At 41.3% G+C, this 21914-nt stretch overlaps 2 protein-coding genes across 3 annotated transcripts; one reads left to right on the top strand and one right to left on the bottom strand.

The window, feature by feature from the left end:
• The first annotated feature begins 1649 nt into the window (after positions 1 to 1649).
• Positions 1650 to 14728, top strand: si:dkey-178e17.3 (somatomedin-B and thrombospondin type-1 domain-containing protein). 2 transcript variants are annotated; one of them, XM_056377505.1, is made up of 5 exons: positions 1650 to 2168; positions 9647 to 9829; positions 10274 to 10364; positions 12521 to 12679; positions 13229 to 14728. In XM_056377505.1, the coding sequence occupies exons 1-5, from the start codon at positions 1919 to 1921 to the stop codon at positions 13332 to 13334; spliced, it is 789 nt and encodes a 262-aa protein (XP_056233480.1). In that variant the 5' UTR covers positions 1650 to 1918; the 3' UTR covers positions 13335 to 14728. The 2 variants fall into 2 exon arrangements, with proteins under 2 accessions (XP_056233480.1, XP_056233478.1); XM_056377503.1 differs by having other exon boundaries at positions 9644 to 9829.
• A 2910-nt stretch (positions 14729 to 17638) lies between these two features.
• On the bottom strand, positions 17639 to 21360 carry snap29 (synaptosome associated protein 29). Its single transcript, XM_056375685.1, has 6 exons — positions 21259 to 21360; positions 19937 to 20173; positions 19582 to 19775; positions 19301 to 19386; positions 19112 to 19216; positions 17639 to 18916 (listed from the first exon to the last, which is right to left on the bottom strand). The coding sequence occupies exons 2-6, from the start codon at positions 20171 to 20173 to the stop codon at positions 18756 to 18758; spliced, it is 783 nt and encodes a 260-aa protein (XP_056231660.1). The 5' UTR covers positions 21259 to 21360; the 3' UTR covers positions 17639 to 18755.
• Between the last annotated feature and the right edge of the window lie 554 nt (positions 21361 to 21914).

The raw sequence follows: 21914 nt of genomic DNA, 5'->3' as shown, positions 1-21914 counted from the left end.
CTTTAGGTAATTATTTTTGATGACTTTGGAAATGGACATTGTTCTGTGTTATTTTCAGCTGTGTTGAAGTAAACAGCTCAACTTTATGGAGTGGTCATGTGGATTCTTTTGAAGTGGATTTATATTTTTCGAAGTGGAAGACTGATTAGAGCGTTGAGCTAAGGCTTCATTCATTGGAAATCCACACTTAGTTTGCAGCAGGTAATTACCAAGACTTCTGGTGTCAAGGTCAAAGGCTACTCTAATCGATTGTTACACCATCTGGTGGCTAAGAGCTGCATATACATTTTTTTTTCTGAGAACAACAGTTGCATCAGTCAGCTTCATTTCCTGATGTTACTAGACAGACATTTCTGCACATGATTGTGGTAGTTTCACTCTTCAGGACCAGAAATAGTCATTGATACAGAAATGTAAATATAGAAAAACTTAAAATACCTGCAGGGCTGTTCAGTAGACACTCCTCTTTATTATCCTGCATAAGTAGTGCAAACATTAAAAATTGAGCTTCCTTTGTGCCTACAGTAAGTGGTCAAACCTGCATCAGCAAACTAACCTCTAGAAGCAGATCTTGTCAAATGAGGAGCAGTTTTGATTAAAAGTTCAAACTCCTGCAATGCACCTGGACTCATTGCGAAAGGTAAGTTACCAGTAACATCTGAAGGTGACCATGGTGGCAAAAACAAAACAACTAAGAATGTGTTTTATGAGACCACACGAAATCTTATTCTTAACAAAAGCAGCTTTCATGATGCAGTTACAAAGTTGGTTTGACAACAGTGAAGCTACTTCTGCCCATGTGAAGAGTGCATAGTTGATTACCAGGCAAACCTGCGCTGGTATGACAGAAGGGAGTGTGCAGTAAATAAGAAAAAAAAACATCAACACATGTCTTTCCACCTCGTGCTGTCACGATTAAAGACCTAATATTTCAGTCGGTCTACATCATTGACAGAAAGTGTGATACAGTACATCTTATATATACAGTACGTCTTTCTTCTTCCGGAGCCTCCATTCACTCAGAACAAGTGAAGGGTGAGTAATGTCATTGTTCTCCAGTCTTTCTCTCAATAGGGTGGAAGCTCTTAGTCCTTCGGGATCAGCGGAGATCGTTTTGTTGCTGCAACTCAAGAAAGACCGTTTTCACCTTCTGCAGAATGGATTTTGTTTTCAACTAAACTTTGCTTTTATTTACTAATGAAGGTTTTATAAAGTGGCAGCGCCGCTGTCCGTGGTGCTGAATTAAATTTTCTGATGAAATCTCGGCGGTTTTAGATACTTTTCTGTTTACGGATTTTGTAATGGGAGACACGTGAGATGCACTTTTCTTTTTCACTTGTTTGCAGCAGTTTTGAATTCCTTGAAACGTCTTTGGTTCCAGCTTTGGTGCAAGTCAATATAAGTAAATGTCTTTATTACGGCTCATATTTTGACAGTTTTTTCCAAGGTCGTCTTGATTTGATCCTCACTTGTTTCCTGGCAGGAGAAGTGGTCCCACACATTTGGAAAGGCCAGATTCCGCAATACCACACTTGTTTTTTTTTTTGTTTTTTTTTTACTCAAGCAAGAGAGGGAGAGAGAGAAAGAGAGGGAGTGAGAGAGAGGCTGGTACTGTACGTCTTTCCTAATAACCAACAGTAGCTCTAAGGGGCGGTGTCCCACAGAAGGGTAGAGGAGAGCTGGTGCGCACACAGGCTCCACTTTTACGCATCGGTTGTTCGTGTAGGTGTCAATGCAGAAGTTACCTTGTTTTCTTCGTAAGTAGGACCATGTTGCACTTGGATGTTATATAGAAAATACCATCTGTGTCTTAATAACATTGTTTAGTTTTTAATCACCATCCAACGTGAAGCATACACCAACGTTGTGTGTGTGCGTGTCTGTGTGTGGAGCAAGTGGACCCAGAAAAGTTTCCGTCATGGGGGCGCAAGGATGGAGCTCAGCGCGTCTCGGGTTCGTCGTTTGTGGATATTTGGCGTTTTTCTGCGGGGAAATAGTTCCACGGGCTGAAGCGGGCTGCAGGGAGAGGGAGAGCCCAAACTGCTGCACCGGCCGGAATAACGAATGTTTTGAGTACACCAAGAGGAAAACAGTGTGCTACTGTGATACCTACTGTAAGAAAACCGGAGACTGCTGTGAAGACTATCAACGTGTGTGCCAAATATCTGGTGAGTTGCTTGTTCTGTCGCGGTCACTGAAATCTGTAATCAAATAACCTCAGAAATTGTTAATGCTTGTGGAGTTTGTGTCCTGTCCAGAGACAACTGTTGTTCATTATTGTCCAGTTTGAGCCAGAGGTGGCCGGCATGGAGGTGACACAGAGACAGTGAGACATACTACACATAGCTGTTTCTAGCTGTTTGTTTTAGCCAGAGGTGACCATTTGTAGGGGTTGGACTTGGAGGGGTATCTCCTGTCTTCATGGTGTGTTTTTCAGCAGCAGGTTGTATGTATGTGTTTTTAAGTTTGTAGGGTTGACCCTTGGCCTTCACATCAAAGCTTCAAATTACACAACCTGGCCATGAAGTGGTTGGAAAGTGGAGTGAGTGATCATAAGAAAGACCAAAGAAATAAAAACTCCCCTTTGAGTCATGAAAGTGACATTAAGTCGTTCAGAGAATCCTTAAATGTGAGTTAGGGTAACCTCTTTCCCCATCATCCCAGCTGCTGCTGCTGCTATATATGGACAAATGCGGGGATAGACACCATGGAAACAAACTGCCAAAGATGGTCAGGATTACAGGGGAGCTGTGTCTGAGATGTGACACACAGGAAACACTCCAACCTGTAACTGAGGCTGCTCTTACAGTATGTTGAAACGCCTCAACTTCAGGAGGAGTGATTCACTAAGACTGTAACCTTTATCTTAAGTCCACACTAACAAGCACCTGCATGGACAATCCTACAAGTCAAAGAACACTTAAAATGCTGCAGCAGTCCTTCTATTTAGTCACATTTAGTGTTTACATAGTGAGCCTTTGTTTGAGTGCTGTATCTGTGTGGTGATATGAACAGGCTGCCTCATCCAGGCTTGAGTCAGTCACTTAAAGGTACATAAGTGCTGCGATGGAAGCAGTGATACGCTTTATTAGGCCGCAATGTTCACGGCGAAGATAGCTGTGAACCATCTGTTTATCACTCTGAGCCATACAAGCGTTTTGCACATTTTAATCAATTTACTTCTTCAATACTTGTATACTTAAATTACAATTAGCATCATGTAGCATATAGCTTTATTTAATGTTTTTTTTTTACCGATTGTAAAGCCCTTTGATACAAATTTGTGATTTCGGGTTATATAAGTAAAATTAACTTGATTTGTAGATTCCTGCTTGAGAATCCTGATACATCATCATCCATCAAGCAGCATGTTCTAATCAATCTACAATTTGAACTGCATTATCTTAAACAGTGGAAGTGTTTTGCTGTAATGTTGATTAAATGTGTTGTCTAGACCATTAAATAGGCTAAAACATTCAAAAACACCAGTACAGTGCTTCAAATGTGCAGAAACTCTAAAATATTGCAATGATCTAACTGTGTTACATTAAATAAGTAAGGATTTTATGCATACAAGATTCTGTTTCTGCTTTTGAATTAAACTACCAAGTTGACTGATTGCGCATGGAGAAAGGTTTCTTGTAGAGAGGCATTTTCAGCACAAATGAATGCACTCTGCAGTGCTGCTACACTTAAGGAAGAAATATTGCAGACTCAATCTCAATTTGTGTTTTTCATCCACCAATCAAAGAGGCATGTCGAGATGGCATTTATCATCCGGCAGCCAGCAGCCAGGTATCACTTTATCCATCCCATGTGTCTGCCAGGCTGACCTCGGGTCAGTGTTGAGTCATCACTGTGTTGTTCAACAGCAGCTGGTCCCTCGGAGGTCAGCTGACGGCTGCCATGTGCATCAGTTCACTCACGTGTCAGATGAGGACTTTTAGCACCGTGGACCTCATGTGTCGCTCCGATGTGACACAGTACAGTAACAAAGAGCAGAGTCGCAGTTTGGTGTGATGCACATGTTACAGGTTGGAGAGTGTTTTCCAGATGAATGTGGCTACTGTGCAGAACAGCTGTGAATGAAGACATGACTGCTGAATACTCATGTAAGGTTTATATTCATTTTCAATTTAGAAAGTAGCAGCTGTAGAAAAATACTTTTAGGATGTTATCTTTGATGGAGAGACACGAATCTGAACATGAGTGATGTCATCTTAACCATGACCTTTGAACCCTGTGTGGACCAGTGAGCACTGAGTGACACTGAGAAAAACATTCTGACTTCCTCCCTGTGCAACCTGAGCATCTTTACAGTATAAACACAGCTTGACCCACTTCCATCAAAGCACCCTGATATTTTCTCACCCACATTACTCTCTGAGACTTTATCTGATCCTGATCCTGCAGGTCTGTAACACATCAAGGAGTCTGTCTGTGTACTGTCTGTCACAGTCTGTAATTAACACGTGTCAGCTGTAGCCGAGCAAAGAGCTTGGAGTGGGTGACATCAGAGGAGAGACAGAAAGCGAGGCAGACTGTTTGTACCACTTGGACTCAGACACTTAAAGCTCTTCAGAATGTGAAATTGTTCTCTCCAGAGATGATGTTCAAATGAAGTATCTGGCAGGACTGTGTGTAAACAGTGTGGAGGATGTTCCTGTGCACGCCGGTAGACACAAGTCAGATTTTATTGCTCTGTTAAGAGCTGTGAGGTTTTTAAGATAAACACAAAGCTTGTGCTACAGGTATTAATTGAAAACAAGAAGAGTTTGTGGTGGAAGGTTTTTAGGGAAAAAATTGTCCTCCCTTCAGCACAACCACCAAAGCAACTTAAAGTGATGTGTTGTGCATTTCTGTGCCCGTTTTTGCCTCACTCGTCACAGTGTGGCAAGGCTCAGGAGACATTTTCCTGGCTTAAAATCATCATCAATGGGCATAAACAAAAATTACTTTGCAGAAGGTGTAGCACCAGAAAGCTTTTCTCCCCTTGACTGCCTGAATGTACCACTTACTGAGCCGTTCTTGTGTTTGAAATATCCCAGGTTTGAAACATTGAAAATATTGTGGAGCTTGTGGAAACATCACATTTCAGCTGATAATTGAGTTGCTCAGCAGCCCTGAATTTTTAGGACCACAAAGTGAAGTTTTGAAGTTGAGGAGTCAATATATGTCAAGTTAACACAGTTTATCATCTTTATCATCCAAACCAGTCTGCATAATTTGCTAATATATGTGTCTTCTAGCTCCTGGGCTTGGTTCTGAGTGGATGCTTGCCAATTTAATGTCTCTTAATGTCAGCAAAACTAAGCATGCTATTATTCAAGGGTGGCTTGCCAAGGTTATGTGAATAAACTGACGAAAAGTTTATATGAAAAATTTCCCCCAGCTGAGCTAAAAATAAAGGTTTTTAACTAAGCATTCATAAGCTTTCATCTTTGGCGTTTCATTTTAAACACGTGGACAAATGCATCGTTGAGGAGGTTGAGAGGATACCTAATTCTGTTCTGACTGAAGCCTCACTACATCAAAATGAAACACAGCCTTAAGATAAGACGCGAGACACTTTTTTGGCTCTCGCTTTCGTTTTTTGCTATGCTATAACTTAGGTTTGTCAAAAGGCATTCTGGGATAGAAAAGGGAGGGGATAGAATGCGGGTAACTGTCACAAATGAATGATACTGTATGTACAGTGTTAGAAATCCATGTGGGGAGTTGACTCCAGAGATCGAACTGGCTCACAGGAGGATGGGGGGGGGGGGCTTTTCTCCTCTCCTCTCCCACTGAGGAGTCTGTTAATTCTCATTTCAGCAGGAAGACATATTGCAGCCTCTGCCTCAGACACACCGGAGGTTTGCTCATCACTCATCCGTCTCTCCTACAGGCGCTTCTGCTCCTCTTCCTTTCCTCTAGGGCTGGACGATGTTTGCGTCTATCCAGCTACCTTCACTCCCTCTTTCCCTTCCTGGCTTCCCACATGTTCTTTTCCGAGCTTGACTGAAACAAGCCAGCTGTTGTAGACAGCCAACCATCACGTTTCTGCGGGTGCTCACACACTGCACGTACCAGGATAACTACTCCTGGTTGCAAGAAAGTCATCTTTATCATTCCCTGAAGGTGTTTGTCTCACTTATGATGATGATGATGTATTCTTTGTGTAAAAGGATTTTACATTATGAATCTGTCCCAACTTTTTGCTTCCACCAAGTTGTTCATTAGATAAGATGCAAACTCAGAATTGATATATTGAGTTTGTGTATCATGTCTGTCGTCCTTAAGCTATAATAAAGTTCGGGAGGCCATGCAACGCAAGCACTTCTTAGGTGCTGCTATTTCAACAGAAAATCTGTCTCAGCTGTGTTTGTAATGAATCCTTTTAATTAGTTGGTTTGTTTGGCTCCTCTTTTCAAGGTGTCTACAGGAAACATTTATATGCTAACCTGTTATTAGGGCTCAGTCCTGTGTCCTTCACCTCTATTAACAGGCTTATGGTTCTCCCTTGTGGTGCCAAACATTATAAGGCTTGTCTGATTGGGACCAAGGCCCAGCTCTCTACATGGGAAGGGAGGGTGAGCGCGGAGGTTTTGAGGTGCAGTGGTCCTGCAAAGCAGCTGGACATCTGGGTCCCATCAGAGAGGAGATGGGAGGGGGTAGGCCTGGGGGGGTGGGGTGAAAAGGAGGACCAAAAAAAAAAAAAGGGAGACAGATGGAAGAGCAAGAACAAGGGAGAGTGTGTGACAAAGTGATAAAGGGAGAAGAAGATAAAGCAAATTGGGCGGGCAGGTCTGATAATCAGCTCTTTTGTTATGAGACCCTAAAATGGAAGCAGGATTCAGGGAGAGTGAAAGAAAAAGCAAAGGAATGCCCATGTGAAAAGCTAGATTGTACACTATTATCTCACTGTAACAAGTGTGACTGGAGATTGGCTGACAAGTCGGGAGATAAAAGTGCTGATGTTGGATACACATTCAGTCCTGTGTTTCAGTGAGTGGTGTTTGTCTGAAGCTCTGCCAGCTGCCAGGAAGGTTAGCCACACTGCCACAAACTCTGTCTGAACAAACTCCTATTCTCCTGAAGTTCTATATATTCTTTTATATATATTACTGTCAACTCTCTTGTTTCACTAGCTACATTTTTAAACATGTCAAACACGTCATCTCTGCAGCAATCATGCTCCAAATCCCTGAATACCTGGTTTCAAATCTTAAATCGTGAATGACATAAAAAAATGTGTGACTTAAACCGCTTCCAACTGATCCCCCTCCTCCTCCTCCAAACTGGTAAAAATGGAAACTGTTTTAATTTTGGCAGAAAGTTGCGTGTTCATGTAGGATCCTTTCATTCATAGCAAGAAGCTGATCGAGAAAATACCTCTTCAGGACCTTTAAGTTAACCACACATTCTGTAGGTTGTACTGTTTTTTTTTTTCTCACACTTTCACTTTAACATCAACCTTGTGCTCCAAAAGATTAGAGAATAAACATCTAAAGTCAGGTGCAGATAAAACAATCTAAAGTACTTGAAAACACATTGTAAAAAATATTAGCTCATTGAAAAAGCAAAAGCTGAACCTGCTGACAACGAGCACCATTTGTTTCCTGTATTGGGGTCAGAGGTCAGAGGTGGTGGCGCACTTCCCAACTGGGGACTTTCTCGTCAACAATGGGAACAGGGGACAACAGTGGCTGTAAGCTGTGTGGGTCAGGCTGTGTCAGACTGTCATCGGGGTTATCGCGTGGGTGGTGGGACTGTCGCACTGGTGGTACCAGAAACATAGCTGTGGACCACCACAGTTAGGTAATAACCCTCTGACCTCTGGTTGGCTCGGGGGCCAATAGGCTTGAGACATCCAGACAGGGCCTCAGTCCTGTTTGTGTGTATGTCGGTGTCGATCAGTGGGGGTAATAGCCCTGTTTCCCCCTTGGGTGCGGGAACTCGCCGACCCTATTGGGTTCATTGCACACCCTCAACAGTAACGAGCCCTTCATGTTTTTTCCCGCCGTGAGAGAGAAAAACAGCAACATTGGAACTGCTCCTGTGAACGTCAGAGGATGTAGGAGGGAAGGAAAGGCGAGGAGACAGGGCAAGGATAAGAAGAGGAGGAGGAGGTCAGAGGAGGAAGCTGATATGGTTGTACTGTCTAATTCGATCACGCCCTTGAGCATTCTTTCAAGAACCTCCGTGTCGTTCTACACAGAGAAATGTGTATGTCTGTGTGTTTTAGGGTGATGACTGAGGATGGAACAAGCCCAAGTGGGTGGGTTTGTCTGACAGATATTGTTTTCGATGTGTGTGTGTATGCATGTGTGTGTGTGGTGATCTGGGAAAGGCGAGTGTCAGGTGGGCAGCACTAATGTGCAGGAATGCAGAGATTCCACAGTGGCTTTGTGGATCGGCTGTGTCACTGAGACAGCCGCCCCCCCTCCGAAACCCCAACAGGACCATGGGAATGAACCGAACAGGCGGCACCTTGAAAGCTCTCTCTCTCTCTCGCTCTCTTTTTCTCCTGTTCACACATACACACACACACACACACACACACTTGCAGCATTGTACTGAGAGTGGTGAGTGTGTATTATAAAGACAGAGTGAGGTAGATTAGATGACGACGGAGGATTAGATTCAGCTATGGTATATTTATCCTCTCTCTCCCTATAATTTCACCAAGAAACATCTGAAAGTTTCAAGCTGTGTGCACCTGCTCTCATTGTATTAAACTTTTCTTGTCCACAGTGAGAAAATACAGCTCCACACTACTAACATAACCCTTCACCAAGAACAATTTTGCAGTGTAAATCTTTGCATTTTTTAATTTGTGTGTGAGCATTTGAGTGCCTCTCTCCTCTGTTGTTTATGTGTTTTATGACGGGCACACTTCCTCCCTGCTGCTATTAAATCTCAGTGTTGGACAAGGCTTGATTACTGCTGGAGACTCCTGGCTTTGATCAGAGCAGCCATCTAACTAATACAGCTTCCTCTTAGCCTGATGTAATTAGTCTACAGAAGCCTGATTGCTGCTGCTGCTGCTGCGTTTATGTGTTGTATTTGTGTGTGTGTGTGTGTGTGTGTGTGTGTGTTGAAGTGTGGTGTGGAGGGAAACCAGAGAGAACAGGATGCAAAATTAGACCCTTATTTTAAACGCCCGCCACACACATGACCTGGGTCGCAGACTTCCGGAGAGTCTGGGGTTTGGCTGATCTAACATTAGTAGATGGTAATGACCCAGTCACTCTTTTTTTTTGCTACCCCACCTACCTGCTCAGTGCAGTATCATGCAAGTCTGTATCTGGGTGTGTGTTGCAGCTCACACTTTCAGTCATGCAGTAAGACATGGCAGAACAGATTAGGGGAAAGTTTTTCTGGGGTAAAGGTGCGTTCCTTTTTTTAGAATTAGACCCCTTGTCGTGAAAACATAGCTGGAAAGAGCTTGTTAGAGTCAGAAAAACATTTCTCTTTCTCATGCCTTTAAATCTTTCACCACTGAGATAACCTAAAGCAACCCAAAACAACTAGAAGAAGGTTCAGATGATCATTCTGTGTATTTTTCACATATTTATTTCATGATTTTATTTTTGTGTGCGTTTCTGCTGCCATATATCAAAGACCCCCAGCTGATCTCTGTATTTCCCTGCTTCCCTAGCAGCCATTGACTGTGTGGTGGGATCATGGGGTCCCTGGTCATCGTGCACATCTCCATGTGGAGTTGGCAGCACAGAAAGGAGTCGCCAAGTATCTGTTCCCCCTAGAAACGGAGGCATGCCCTGTCCGGACCTCAAACAGCGTCGAGGATGCTTTGGAAACAACGCCATATGCAGCACTGCGAAAGGTGAGAATGTGACCTTTTCTGTGTGCTCCTACATACGTGCATTTCTGCATGCACGGACTCCTGCTCTGAACGCTGTTAAACATGAATTTGGTATTTTAATGTTCTCTGGGGGACCGTTTGTTAACAGTTTTACTGTAAGCAACGCATTTGCGCACATCTGCTTCTGAAGCCTTATCTCCAGCTGCACTATTTCAAAACACATCATTTATGATCTTTACTGTTAAGCAACTTATCCGGTGATAAAACACCAGAACTCAGATAAACACTCTTCCAAGAACATTTTTTCAGGGAAAACTGCACTTCACATCACTCTAAGTCATTTTGCGTCATATACTGTATATATGGAACGAGCTGCTACTTCCACTGACTTTTCTATTTATTTACCTGACATCATTGTTGCCCCCCCCCCCTTTCCCCTTTTCCATCCCCACACTTGACTTTCAGAGGTGGCAAAGATCCTGCCTGATTCCTTCAAGAGGAACTTCAAGGACCCTTGGAGACGACCACACATGCTGATGAAGGAGGAGAAGGCCAGGTGAGGCCTCTATTATCAGACTGCAAACAAACACACAGGACTGCTCACTACTGACCCAGCCATGCAGCCCACTTTGATTTCCTCTTTTGAACTGGCTTTTATTTGCAATCAGTGCAGAGAGGGAGTAATTACAGCTGAACTGCATGAAATGTTGACTGATCGTGTGTCCGGTACTGCACTGAGGCTGAGATTTTGTGGAGACAAAAATGCTGGCCAAGCATTATTTATGCAGTTTACAGGCTTAATATTTTAAAAGCATATTTGATTCTATCGTTAAAAGCAGAACTCTTACTCGTGGCTGTAATTAGAATGAACAAAATGCTCTACTTTCTTGCCAGCCGTTATTATTATTATTAATAATTAAGAAACTTTCAGATGTTAGAAAATAATTCTGGCATAAAGCTCTTTCATTCCAGCTCCAACTTCCAAGGCTTGCATATCAGCTCCACTGATAGCACTGGATTTTACACTAGGTTCATATCAGTTTTTCTTTATTTTTTTCCTTAGTTTGAAAGGTCACTTTAAGGTCAACTTTACGCTCCAAAAGATTAGAGAAAAAGTACACAGAGCCTTGAAATTGCTTTGACTGGGTAACATGAACGTCAACACTGAATATTTGCATCATGAGCTGGCCTTAAGTGATAAGGCAACTGGAATCCATGTACGAGGTGAACCCTTCCTGCATGGATGTCACCTTTGATCTGAAGCGGATTGCAGATGTTCTCAGAGATGGAAAAATCAGAGACAAGGGAATGAAATCATGGCCTGTTTTCCTGAAAGCCCACAGCCTTTCACACTGATTAAAATGGACATTGGATACCTTTGTTTTGACTGCAACACAAAGCATCAGAGGATTGGAAGTGCATTACTCATACATGTGAGAAATTCAGCACGGATCATACAGAGTTAGGGTTTCACAGAGACATCTGGTGCATTGACAGGTCCCTGGTGTTGTCATGGAAATTGATCCAGGAAATGACGGGTTAAAATGACATAAAATGATGATTGTAGTTGTGTTTGGATCTCTTGTTATTTCTGGGAAATTACTGGAAGGAGTAGGATTTTAGATGTAACACTTGGAGGCTTAACACAGATCTGTTTTAATTCCTGACAGACGATCTTTCAGTAATTAAGACATAAAGATATTTGTTTTTATTGCACATAGCAGGTTTTGCAGAATGTACAAGTCCAAGCCTGATTTAGGGAGGGAGAAAAAAAAAAGCCTTTTCAGCAGTGGTGTGTGTGGATATATATGTGCAGAACTTCATTACTCTTCTTATTTCAGCATAATTTAAAAATGATCTCAAATGCCTATGCTAATAAAAATGTATGACAGAATCCATTAAGCACAAGATTTTCTGAACACTCCAAATCAGACTATTGCACAAGAAGATATTTTCCAATGTTACTGTTGGACAATGTCCTCATGAATCATTCTGAGAAAAAAAAACAAAAAACATGATGTTTTCATAGACAAACCTCCCTACTGGGGATGTTCTTTTGTCACAGCTGACTGAGTCATTGACAAAATAAATAGTTCCTGCTAGAGAACAACAGGGATCTAAACAAGACTTTATTATTGTTTCCAGTGCACAGACTGATCCGTGTTGAAATGAGGATATGGCAGATGACCATGACACTGCTGGATCACCTTCAAATGGAGCCAGACTGTTATCAACCAAATTCTATTTGGCTTTTGTCTGGTTATAATCTTGGGCAAGTGCAGCTTGCTGTGTTGGATCACCACTTGGCTTTCATCAATCAAGCCAAGCTGGATCGCTTGAAGGGTGGGGGAGAGGGGGGAGGCCTTTGTTGGAGCGCTTGAACCCGGCCTGTGTCTGTCTCTGTGTCTTCATCTGCACATTTTGATGCTGGAGAGGCATACGTGAGTGAATGATTAAAGAGTCCAAAGCTCAATCCAAAGAACAAAATATCAGATGCTGTGCTGTTGGCTACAGAACTGTGTGAGCAGCACCCTGTTTGATTCTCACAGGATTACATTTATAGGTTTTTAAGCTCATGGATGTGTGAGTTGACTTTTTGACCTCTGCATTTTTTTTTGTTGCCACATTTAAGAATCAAAAGTGAGTAAAATCGAGAATTATTTTTGACACTTCTCCTGTCTTTCCTTGTATTTCTTCTCTCTGTGCGTGCAGTTACTGCGTGCACCTGCGGGTGAAACAGGCCAGTGCAGCGTGTAAACTCAAACTGTGGAGTAATCAGCTGGTGAGAGAGAGGCTGGTCTGTGCAGAGTGTCAGAGTGATGCCATGTCAAAGTCAGACCGCTGTGGAGGTGACGGCATAAAGAGCACCAGGTAAACCAAACAACCCACAAGATATGTTAACCCATTACACTCCTGATGGTTGTAACTTTAGGATATTGGGTCTGTGTAGATGTGTAGTCCATGAGCAAGGCATTTAAAGGAACTAATACATATGTTTTTATGCATCTGCATGCAGTTAAAGGTACAGTCTGCTGAATTAGCTTAGCTCAATTAATGGATGTTCATGGGATCAAGTAACAGCTGCTTCTGAATAAGCCAAATATCTTCCTCAACACAGATCCTGTAAGGTGTAAACTGGAAGTGGGATCAGAGATTTTCATAATATGTTACGCACCACCCTGTGGGGAATTTCCCCACAGGGTGGTAAAACAGATACAGTCAAACGTTGGCCAAAGCTAAAGTAAGCATACTGTTCAACATACATTTAAAAAGTGTGCAGAGCTGTAAAAAAAACCATTAGTTAGTCTGACACTGGATAATATGGAAAAATAGTTTCCCTCAAAACTGTTTTTTTTTTTTTATCCCTCATAATGAAAAGACCTTTCCTATATATGCCTGATGCGGTTGTTATGTTCTCAGAACATTCTGGGCAGCAGCGTCAGTCCCAGGCTGCCATGGCTCCTGGGTACGGGAGTCGTCTTCTGAGGGCTGCCGCTGTCCTCCCTCCTCCGTGCTCTTTGTGTGAGCTGACATCATTCAAACCCAAGAAATCCGTGTGCAGGGAAAAGGTTTCCCTCAACACCTCCTGCAAAACTGTGGAGAGCCCTGCCAGCCAAGCCAGACCCCTTCGATCCAGGTTCCTGGATGGGTAACTCAAGGAGATCAGCAGCATCCTGCCACTTTTTCCTTTCACCTCATACTCTGTACTGTATACACTATTGCTAAGCACACAGAAATTCTTGCATTTAACTTCAGATTTTACAGCCACGTTATGTACTTTTTCTCCTCCAAAGCACAGCAACATCTATTTACCTTTTTACCTCTGAATCTTTGCTATCTACCTCCATCAATGCAAGTGCATTTATTAATGCATAATGTATAAATATATAAATATATTATTTTGCTTTATACATTTTCTACTTTTGATTGTTTATGTGTAATGTATACGTGTCGATATAGCTACACTTATTTGTATCCAACAGTTTTACCACCAAACAGCAGCTGCTGCACCCAGTTTAAACCCCAACCCAAAGGGTCCTATATCACCTGCAGGCTAGAGATGCTGAAAACTGGTTCCTCCAAATTGTATCCATTGCTAGTCAATATATCTGTATTTTGCAGTTTTGTCTCCAATATTATTTCTTGTCAACAAAAACATTTACATCAGCAAGTCAAGGTGAATATCAGGTATTGATTCTCAGGTGCTTAGATTTGTGTCTTTGTCTCCCATCAAGCTTCCTCTTACATGTTTGCCTCTTCTTATGGTGAGTCACTGATGTTTTTAGTAGTTTAAAGTGACTCATAGCGGAAATCAGTCACATCTGTTTAGACCTAATATTGTTGGAGAGGAAAAAGAGCCATTTAAGAGAATTTCGCTGTGGTTCTCTGTGTTCTCTGTGTCCTCTGTGACTGAAAGGAACTGTTTTCTCTGACTCCCTGCCTCGCTCAGAAATCCAATTAAATTCACAGGGGAGTTTATTTCATCAAAGTATCAGCCAATATAACTATCCCATGCCATGTTACTCCCATTTTATTAATTAACAGAATCTTCTCCCATCAACCCCCTCAGATCCTTGACATGCACTTCTTCTCTCTTCTCTGCTCTTGTTGTCTCTTGGTGTTTTCTGTCAAAGAAACTGTAGATGCACAGCGTTACCTTCTTGACTTAAAAAGCAGGAGTCAGTCAACCAGCTCTGTACGCCTTCGTTTTTAAGATGAGGACACGTGTGGTGCCAGTAAAAAAAAAGAAAAAAGAAAAAAGGGCTTTTCTTTCTGGAAAGCTGTGACTTTCTCTTTCTCTCCCATGTCTGTGTATGTGTTTGTGTGTTTATTTATTATAAATCAAGTGATGATTTTATTAGTGCAGCACAGCATACTCTGTACACTGTCCATTAGTGAAAATAAACAACTATACTGTCACCCCCCTCCCCCCTTCCCCTTGTCATATGTGGGTATTTAATTGCTTCATTGCATCCAGATTAAGCAATAACATAGATTTTCCAAGCACGTCTGACTTCTCCGCTCTAGTTATTGTAGGATGACCACCGTTCCATCCGACCCGTTCTCTGCTAAGGTGCTGGAAGTATCACTGAGTCCATTTATGACTTCTCTACTCTGCAATTACTACTACGAGCCCAGCACTGCTAAGTATATCCCTCAGTTTGACCAGTGTTTACATGCAGCAGCTCACAGTTAAAAGGAAAACATACGTAACTTTATGCAAACATGTGCCCATCAACACATTTTTGTTGCATTCTTGAGATTTTTACCTGGGTTGTAAATGTGATGACGACAAGCACAATGACAGCCAAAGTGTATAATCATGTTTTTGAGCTGCATTTTTCTGCAATTAGGGGTTTGTTTTCATGATATAACTGTCAGATTTGATGTGTGGACAGACTAAAGGAGAAGCCTGAGACGCTGGACAGCTTGCATCATGTGTAAGTACGTCTTTCATTGGTGTTTGCTCGGGTCCTCTTGACAGAGAACACAAAAATGCACAATTTGAAACCCAGCTTGCCTGTTACATTATGTAATACATGGACTAGTTAACATGGAGGAGAGGATGTCTAAACCTTGACTCTGACCCTGAAAGGATGTGACTCTCGTTAAAGTTATTGCTTCTTGTCCTTGTTGACAGGTTTCTACACATTTGTCAAGCGCATATTACACAAATAACACCAATCAAACCACAGTTCAGTGAAGCCCTTCAAAACAAGCAGGGGTGTAACTAGGAGAGTAAAGCGGTAAAGCAATGTTAAGGATGCATTTGGGGTTTTAAACATTGCATATGTCTCCTATTTAAGCCTGAAGTTGAGAAATATTAGAGGTTACTCATTGTCTTCATGAATGAAGTGCAGTTTTGTCTGAACATGGAAAACAGAAAAATGCCAAAGACTTCCCCGTATACTCAACGGTACACTCGTCCTGTCACTGACAACAAGCGCATAAGAAATGGCTTTGTAAAAAGCCAGATGACCAAGATCTAACAAATCAACACTTCCAAAATGAGTCCTTTGAGAGACACTGCTCAGACTGCTGGCTGCTTTCATGTGTTTCATCTCAGAGGCACTTGAACTTCACCTCCTCCATTAATCTCTCTAGCCACCCTCCCCTCTTTCTGTGCCCTCCTCCCTCCCTCTCCCCAGCTCCCTACCAAACTCCCCTCGGTCAGCACAACTCTTTATTTTCTCTTACTACAACAGTGGCAATAGAGTGCTGTCAGCCTGACAGTCCATCCCTTCTGAAGCAGGCTTTACCCCCCTGGCTGCCCTGCCTCTGCTGCTAACCCGCTTTCCAAAGGGCAGGAAGGCCCGTCTCTGGCCCAGTGCCTGATGGGCTCCGACAGCAGTGTGTTCTGGGATTACGCCCGCTGAAAAGGGGGGCATTCCAGCACCGACGGCCTTTGTCACAGCACGGCCACTGTTTGCTTTTGACAAGACAGCTGTTCAAAGCCCTCTCGGCCCCCATGGATGGCGTGAAGGGAAAGAACCCAGAGGTGACTTCCGTTTATTGGTGGTGTCGGTGGATGTGTGGTGCCACCTCGACCTGAGGTCCCTTCTTCAGCATTTTATCCGTAGCCCCTGTCTGACCATCTTATACAATCGCATTTGATTCTACTGTGATCACTACATTGAAGTCACAGAAATAAGTCGCTGCTTTTGGCAAAAGGGAGTCAAACCTTGAGAATGAAAGAATCACTTAACAAGCTTGAGACTTTTCTGCCCCACGGCCATCTAGGTTTTCTCTCCAAGCAGAATTTTCAATTGTCCTTTCCTTGGAAATTGGAACGTGTCCTAACCAGTGGTTTCTCATTCAAATTCTCTGCAAGACGGACGATTAACCACAGGGAAAACCTTCTTAGGTTTGTGTTCCTGCGTGTTTGGCGTAATTGCACAATAGTTGCTCAGTTTTTAAGTTGTTTGTTGTATCTGGAGCATTCAACTAAACCTTGTTTTAAATAATATATATATATATATATAAGTAAATAAACATACAATATTTACATATACGTGCTTGAGGTATGACAAAAACACCTTTTAGTCCTCACATGCCGGGGCCTCCCTCAGCTTGGGGCCCTGAGTAGGTGGTACCCCTGTTTTCCCTCTGCATCGCCACAGTGTTAGGTGTTTTTGGGAAGTGTGTACTGTAATTAGTAAGTCGCCCTAATGAAGGCTTGTGTCCTATGTGGAAGCAGCTGGTCCAACACAGAGGAATGATAATGAATAGACGCTTTGACATGAGGACCTGAGCTACACACAGCAACACAGCTGGTACACAACAGAACCAGTGTAGTAAACACCCCCACACCCTAAGATGATCGTATAGAAAGAAACTTATCAGAAATAAATGTCTTGTTTTCAGCATCATGGGTCAGTATAACACAGAATATTTATATTTTTTTGTCTATTTTAAATTATAGTAGAATTTTGAAATGGCTTAAATGAGACTTCAATAATAATTTCATTGTTTTGACTAGAGGAGAGAAGTTTTGATGCACATAGCAGGGCTACTTTCAACTATAACATGTGTGCTTGGATAATAAAAGGTACATTCTAAATGATTCTAAATTATCACCCAGTTGATGTATTTAAATGCAAAACTAAATCGCGCTGGTCCTGTAGTAATGCGAGCGGTGGTATATTGCTACAGAACTTTAGGGAAATTCAAACATACAACTCTGGCGTCACCTTGTGGTGCTTTTGAATTCCTGCTAACAGTGACACAATCGCTAAAAACACCTTATGTGATCAACCCTTACAATGGCTTTTATTGAGTATGTGGTTGTTGATTAGAATACATGATAAGCATGATAACAATGAAACACTGTGACCATGAATCCTCATTTATTTTCTTATTCTTGATCAAATTAGCCTTGTGTTTAAAAACATAACACATTGGGGAAGGTTTTATGATTCTAATATTGCAGATATTCCTTCAGTTTCTAGAGTTTTTATATTCACAGCTAACTTGTTCACATTATTTATGCTGTACAATAATTTCCATCACATTCTGCAGCATTCAGAATGATAAAGATCAATATAAACAATTTATATAAAGCCACAAACAGAAGAACATGAACATACATCAGACAAAGGAGAATCAATTTCATACTGAAGATTTTTTAAAAAGTGAAGCATTATGATGAGATGTATCTGTGGAGGCTATGAGCAATGGCACAGAACCAAAAGCTAATCTTCTGTACAAACAAATTACATGTAAGGCAAATGTGACTTGAGCAAGACTTGTATGTACAAATGTGGAGACAGGTCCAGGATATTAATCCTACACACAAAACATTCTGCTTTTAGACATGTGCAGTGTTCTTTACTGAGTTAATAATTCATATGTCAAACCATTCATCTGCTTTGCCTGAATGACGAGCAAACTAGCAGCCAATTTGGTGACGAAGAAAAACTGATCTAGCTGACAATGTAATCAACCAACCAATGCAGATTCAGCTGACTACAATCAGATAGAAGTGCAGTGGAGTTTTATGGAGAAAACAATCAGATTTTAACCAGACAGAGACAGTCCCTTACATCTCATACACACACGGAGTAGAGTATTCCCTTCGAAGCAAACATGTAAAGGAATCACATTTTAAGGTAGGATAATTGTAAGAGGCGTGTGCAAGAGTCAGCTGGACAAAACCCAAGATAACATGTCAGTGTAAAAGTCTGTGGTGGGAGGAAATAGGCAAACGTGGGTTCATGGACTAACCTGAAACAGAAATGGAAAATTCACTCAAGAAGTAAATAATATGGATTAAAAAAAGTTTTCACCTGTTCGTTTGTGAGAGTTACATGTTCCAATTCATCAAAAAAACAGAAAAAGAAGAAGAAAAGACTAAATCAAAGAACAGGTGTATTCGACAAAGGCCAGGATGGAAACCAAGTGAGAGGATGGTGTCTTTGTCTCTGCAAAGTGAGTCCAGGCGTTTGTTTTATTTGAGGTTTTTAATCTGTTGGTTTGTGTTGTGGATTTTGACATCCATCTTGTCCACTTTATTCATCAGAGAATCAATGGAGTCGTCCTGGTCCTCTATCTCAGACTGAAGACCAAGTCCAAGGTTCTTTAGTCTTCTCAAGCCATCGGACATCACATCTATCAATGGATATTTTAAGGTCATGCATTTGAAAGAATAGTGTAATGGTGCAGTGTAAATTATAGTAAATAAATTTAAACCTTACCAAAGGCAGGGATATCATCCCCTTGCATCTTTCTCATACAGCATTGTATAAAACTTGGTATTATGATCAAACAGAAATACAAGAGAATTAAAACAGAAATGGTTTTTACCTAAATTATTGTCGAGGGTCTGGTGAGCCTCCCTAAGGTGTCTATTCTGAGGGTATCCGTTCTGTCTAGACGAGCTGTCATCTGCTGATGCAGAAGCTCCAAATCCTGCAACATAAAAAAAATCAACAATGGTGGCAGCCAGTTTGTGGTATGGTTATGCCATGCTGAGGTTCTAGTGCAAACTCTTACCTCCTGTGTTAATCTTTCTGAGGTTGGGGTGGCTGGCTTGGTACTTATCTTCATGTTCTCTGCTGCTGGACATGGCATCCTGTAATCTGAACACGAGAAAGTCAGATAAGTATTGTTTAACTATTTATCAAGGAAAGTCAATGACAAGTGGCTGGAAAATGCAAAATAGCAATTAAAATATAGTTGCTAAGAATGAAGTAGCAACCGATGATGTAAAGATAGAATACTGTACCAGTTTTATCTGACATGGCTGTGATTCATATTGACAGACTGAATCTTACCTTTCACTGCCCTGGTAGGCCTTAGGCTGCTCAGGTGGTGGCTTTGTCTCTGGCTTGCCCTTGAAGTAATTGACAAGGCCACCCCACACACTCCTTATACTGTTAATGTGCTTCTGACTGGTCTTCAGGTCCTGATCCATGTTGTCCAACATCTTGTCTGTCCTCTTCAGAACCTCACCCTGTCGCATCAGCTCCTACATAGACAAAGACAAAGACAAAGAAAGAGAGAGAGAGAGAGAGAGAGAGAGAGAGAGAGAGAGAGAGAGAGAGAGAGAGAGAGAGAGTTTAATTGTCGCCCTCTCGGAGACAATGTAATTCTTTGTGTTCCAGTGAAAAGCTGATTAGCTTGACATACCTCTGCAGTTTCCACACCCATCTTCTCTGATTCATAGATGAGGCCAAGGGAACGGTTACTGCTGTCCACAGCAGACTGAGCTGTACGCATCACTTCCTGCTGGAGGTACCGCTGCTTCCTCTCTGCTTCACTCATTCCACTGTCACTGGGGTCATCATCAAAACCCCTACTTTTAGGCTTAAAGTCCTCGTCATCGTCATCGTCTGCAAACGGGTTGTGGGATTTAGGGTAGGCCATCTATGGAGGAGACACACAATGTGTTGACAAAACAATTTCCAGAGCTTTCAACTGTATCTCATGATCTTCATCTTTGTCAAGCTACTACTTCCAAGGTTAAGAATGAACTTCCATACACAACAGAGAGTTTTGTTTCCATGAACAGCTGGACAGTGGGGATTTTGACCATATTTCAAATGGGAACAAAATGAAATTATTAGCTGGTGGAAAAGAAGATTAAATAATAAGATTACAGTTCTGATGCTAATTTATTGATCAAACATTCTGGAAACAACATAGCAAATGTAAAGAGTTGCTTTTCTTAATTTCACATCATTACAAATGAAAAAGTATGGCGTTTGGGTCTTTGGTCAGAGCAGTCAGGTTAATAATTTTACTATAATTTTTGACTCTTGCATGTAAAGCATTAAATTGTTAAAGGCCCTTTTGATATGGTGACAAAAAGATTAATCCATAAGGAAAAAGAAAAATTATTTGTGAGGACTTGCAAGTTTACACTCCTCTGCAGAATTAAAACAAAACTTCTACTGATACTTTACGTATATGTTATTGGATAATACGTATGTACTTTTACACTTTTACTTTTACAGTTTCACAATTTTGAATTCAACACCTATACGACTAACAGAGTTTTTTATATTATACCATTGTTACTTTTTTTTTTTTTTTTTAGCGAAATAAAGGATCTGAGTATTTCTTCCACTTCTGCTTATTTAATTTGACAGATGGTATCCCAACCTTGAGAGAAATTAATTGACTCGATCTTTAGATTGCTGGTTTCAGCTAGCTAAGATACAACGGTCACAATGACTCACACTAATCAATTGCTAAAACAAGTAGACGATATTAACGGAAAGTAACAGCTACTGTACAATAGCTATATTACAATGTTTCAAGCGTTAAAGCTAAAGAGGGGTGTTGGCTTGCTAGCTAATTAACAAAAATTGAAAGCTAGCCAAACAACCACACCCATAAGCCAAGACACGACGACGCTGTGCCGACATTGGCGTTTTCTATTAAGAGAATAGATAGTATATAAAATTAAGCTATAAAAATTACAGGGATGATCGATTTTAAAGACAAACCTTTGACCGTTGGAGCTGTGGACGTTGTTGTTGCTCAGCTGACTGTGAGCTGCTTCCGATCACGTTCGGTGACGTAGACGCGTGTTGTCCTAACGACTACTCCTGCGCATCAGAAACGCATAAGACGAAAATTCATATGCAATTAACTTTGACACTTTCACATGATTCACTCATGTCTTTTTTTAAAATATCAATTATATTTAATATATATACATATATTAAATATATATTTCTAAATACTCAAAATCTTAGCTTTTTTGTTCCTCACATCTTTAATTAAGGTGAAATATTGAGTTCAACAACAAAACGATGAAAGCAGGGTTTGGACCCTGTCCATTTAAATGTGTGGATGTGACATTTACCAGGAATCATATGCAACAAGATGTGTAGGAAATATTCACTTCCTTCTCACCAAACACAAGATACAATATCATATCAAATACAAATCAATCTGCACTTTAATTCCCGTTTTGCGCTTCATAAAACTTTGCATATCCAAAATAAGAGTTAAAGCAACAAAAAAACAAATGAAAAAGTATTTTCTCTATCTTGATTAACATAATTTGGTGGAAAAATTATACAGACAACAATGTGGTGAATAAATACTGTCTCAACCTCTGGCTTTGTTCGTTGCTCATGTTTGTTTAGGAAACTTT

The sequence above is a fragment of the Seriola aureovittata genome, chromosome 5 (assembly GCF_021018895.1).
Source record: "Seriola aureovittata isolate HTS-2021-v1 ecotype China chromosome 5, ASM2101889v1, whole genome shotgun sequence".
NCBI classification, from domain to species: domain Eukaryota; kingdom Metazoa; phylum Chordata; class Actinopteri; order Carangiformes; family Carangidae; genus Seriola; species Seriola aureovittata.
This window is presented reverse-complemented; position numbering and strand designations above follow the sequence as displayed.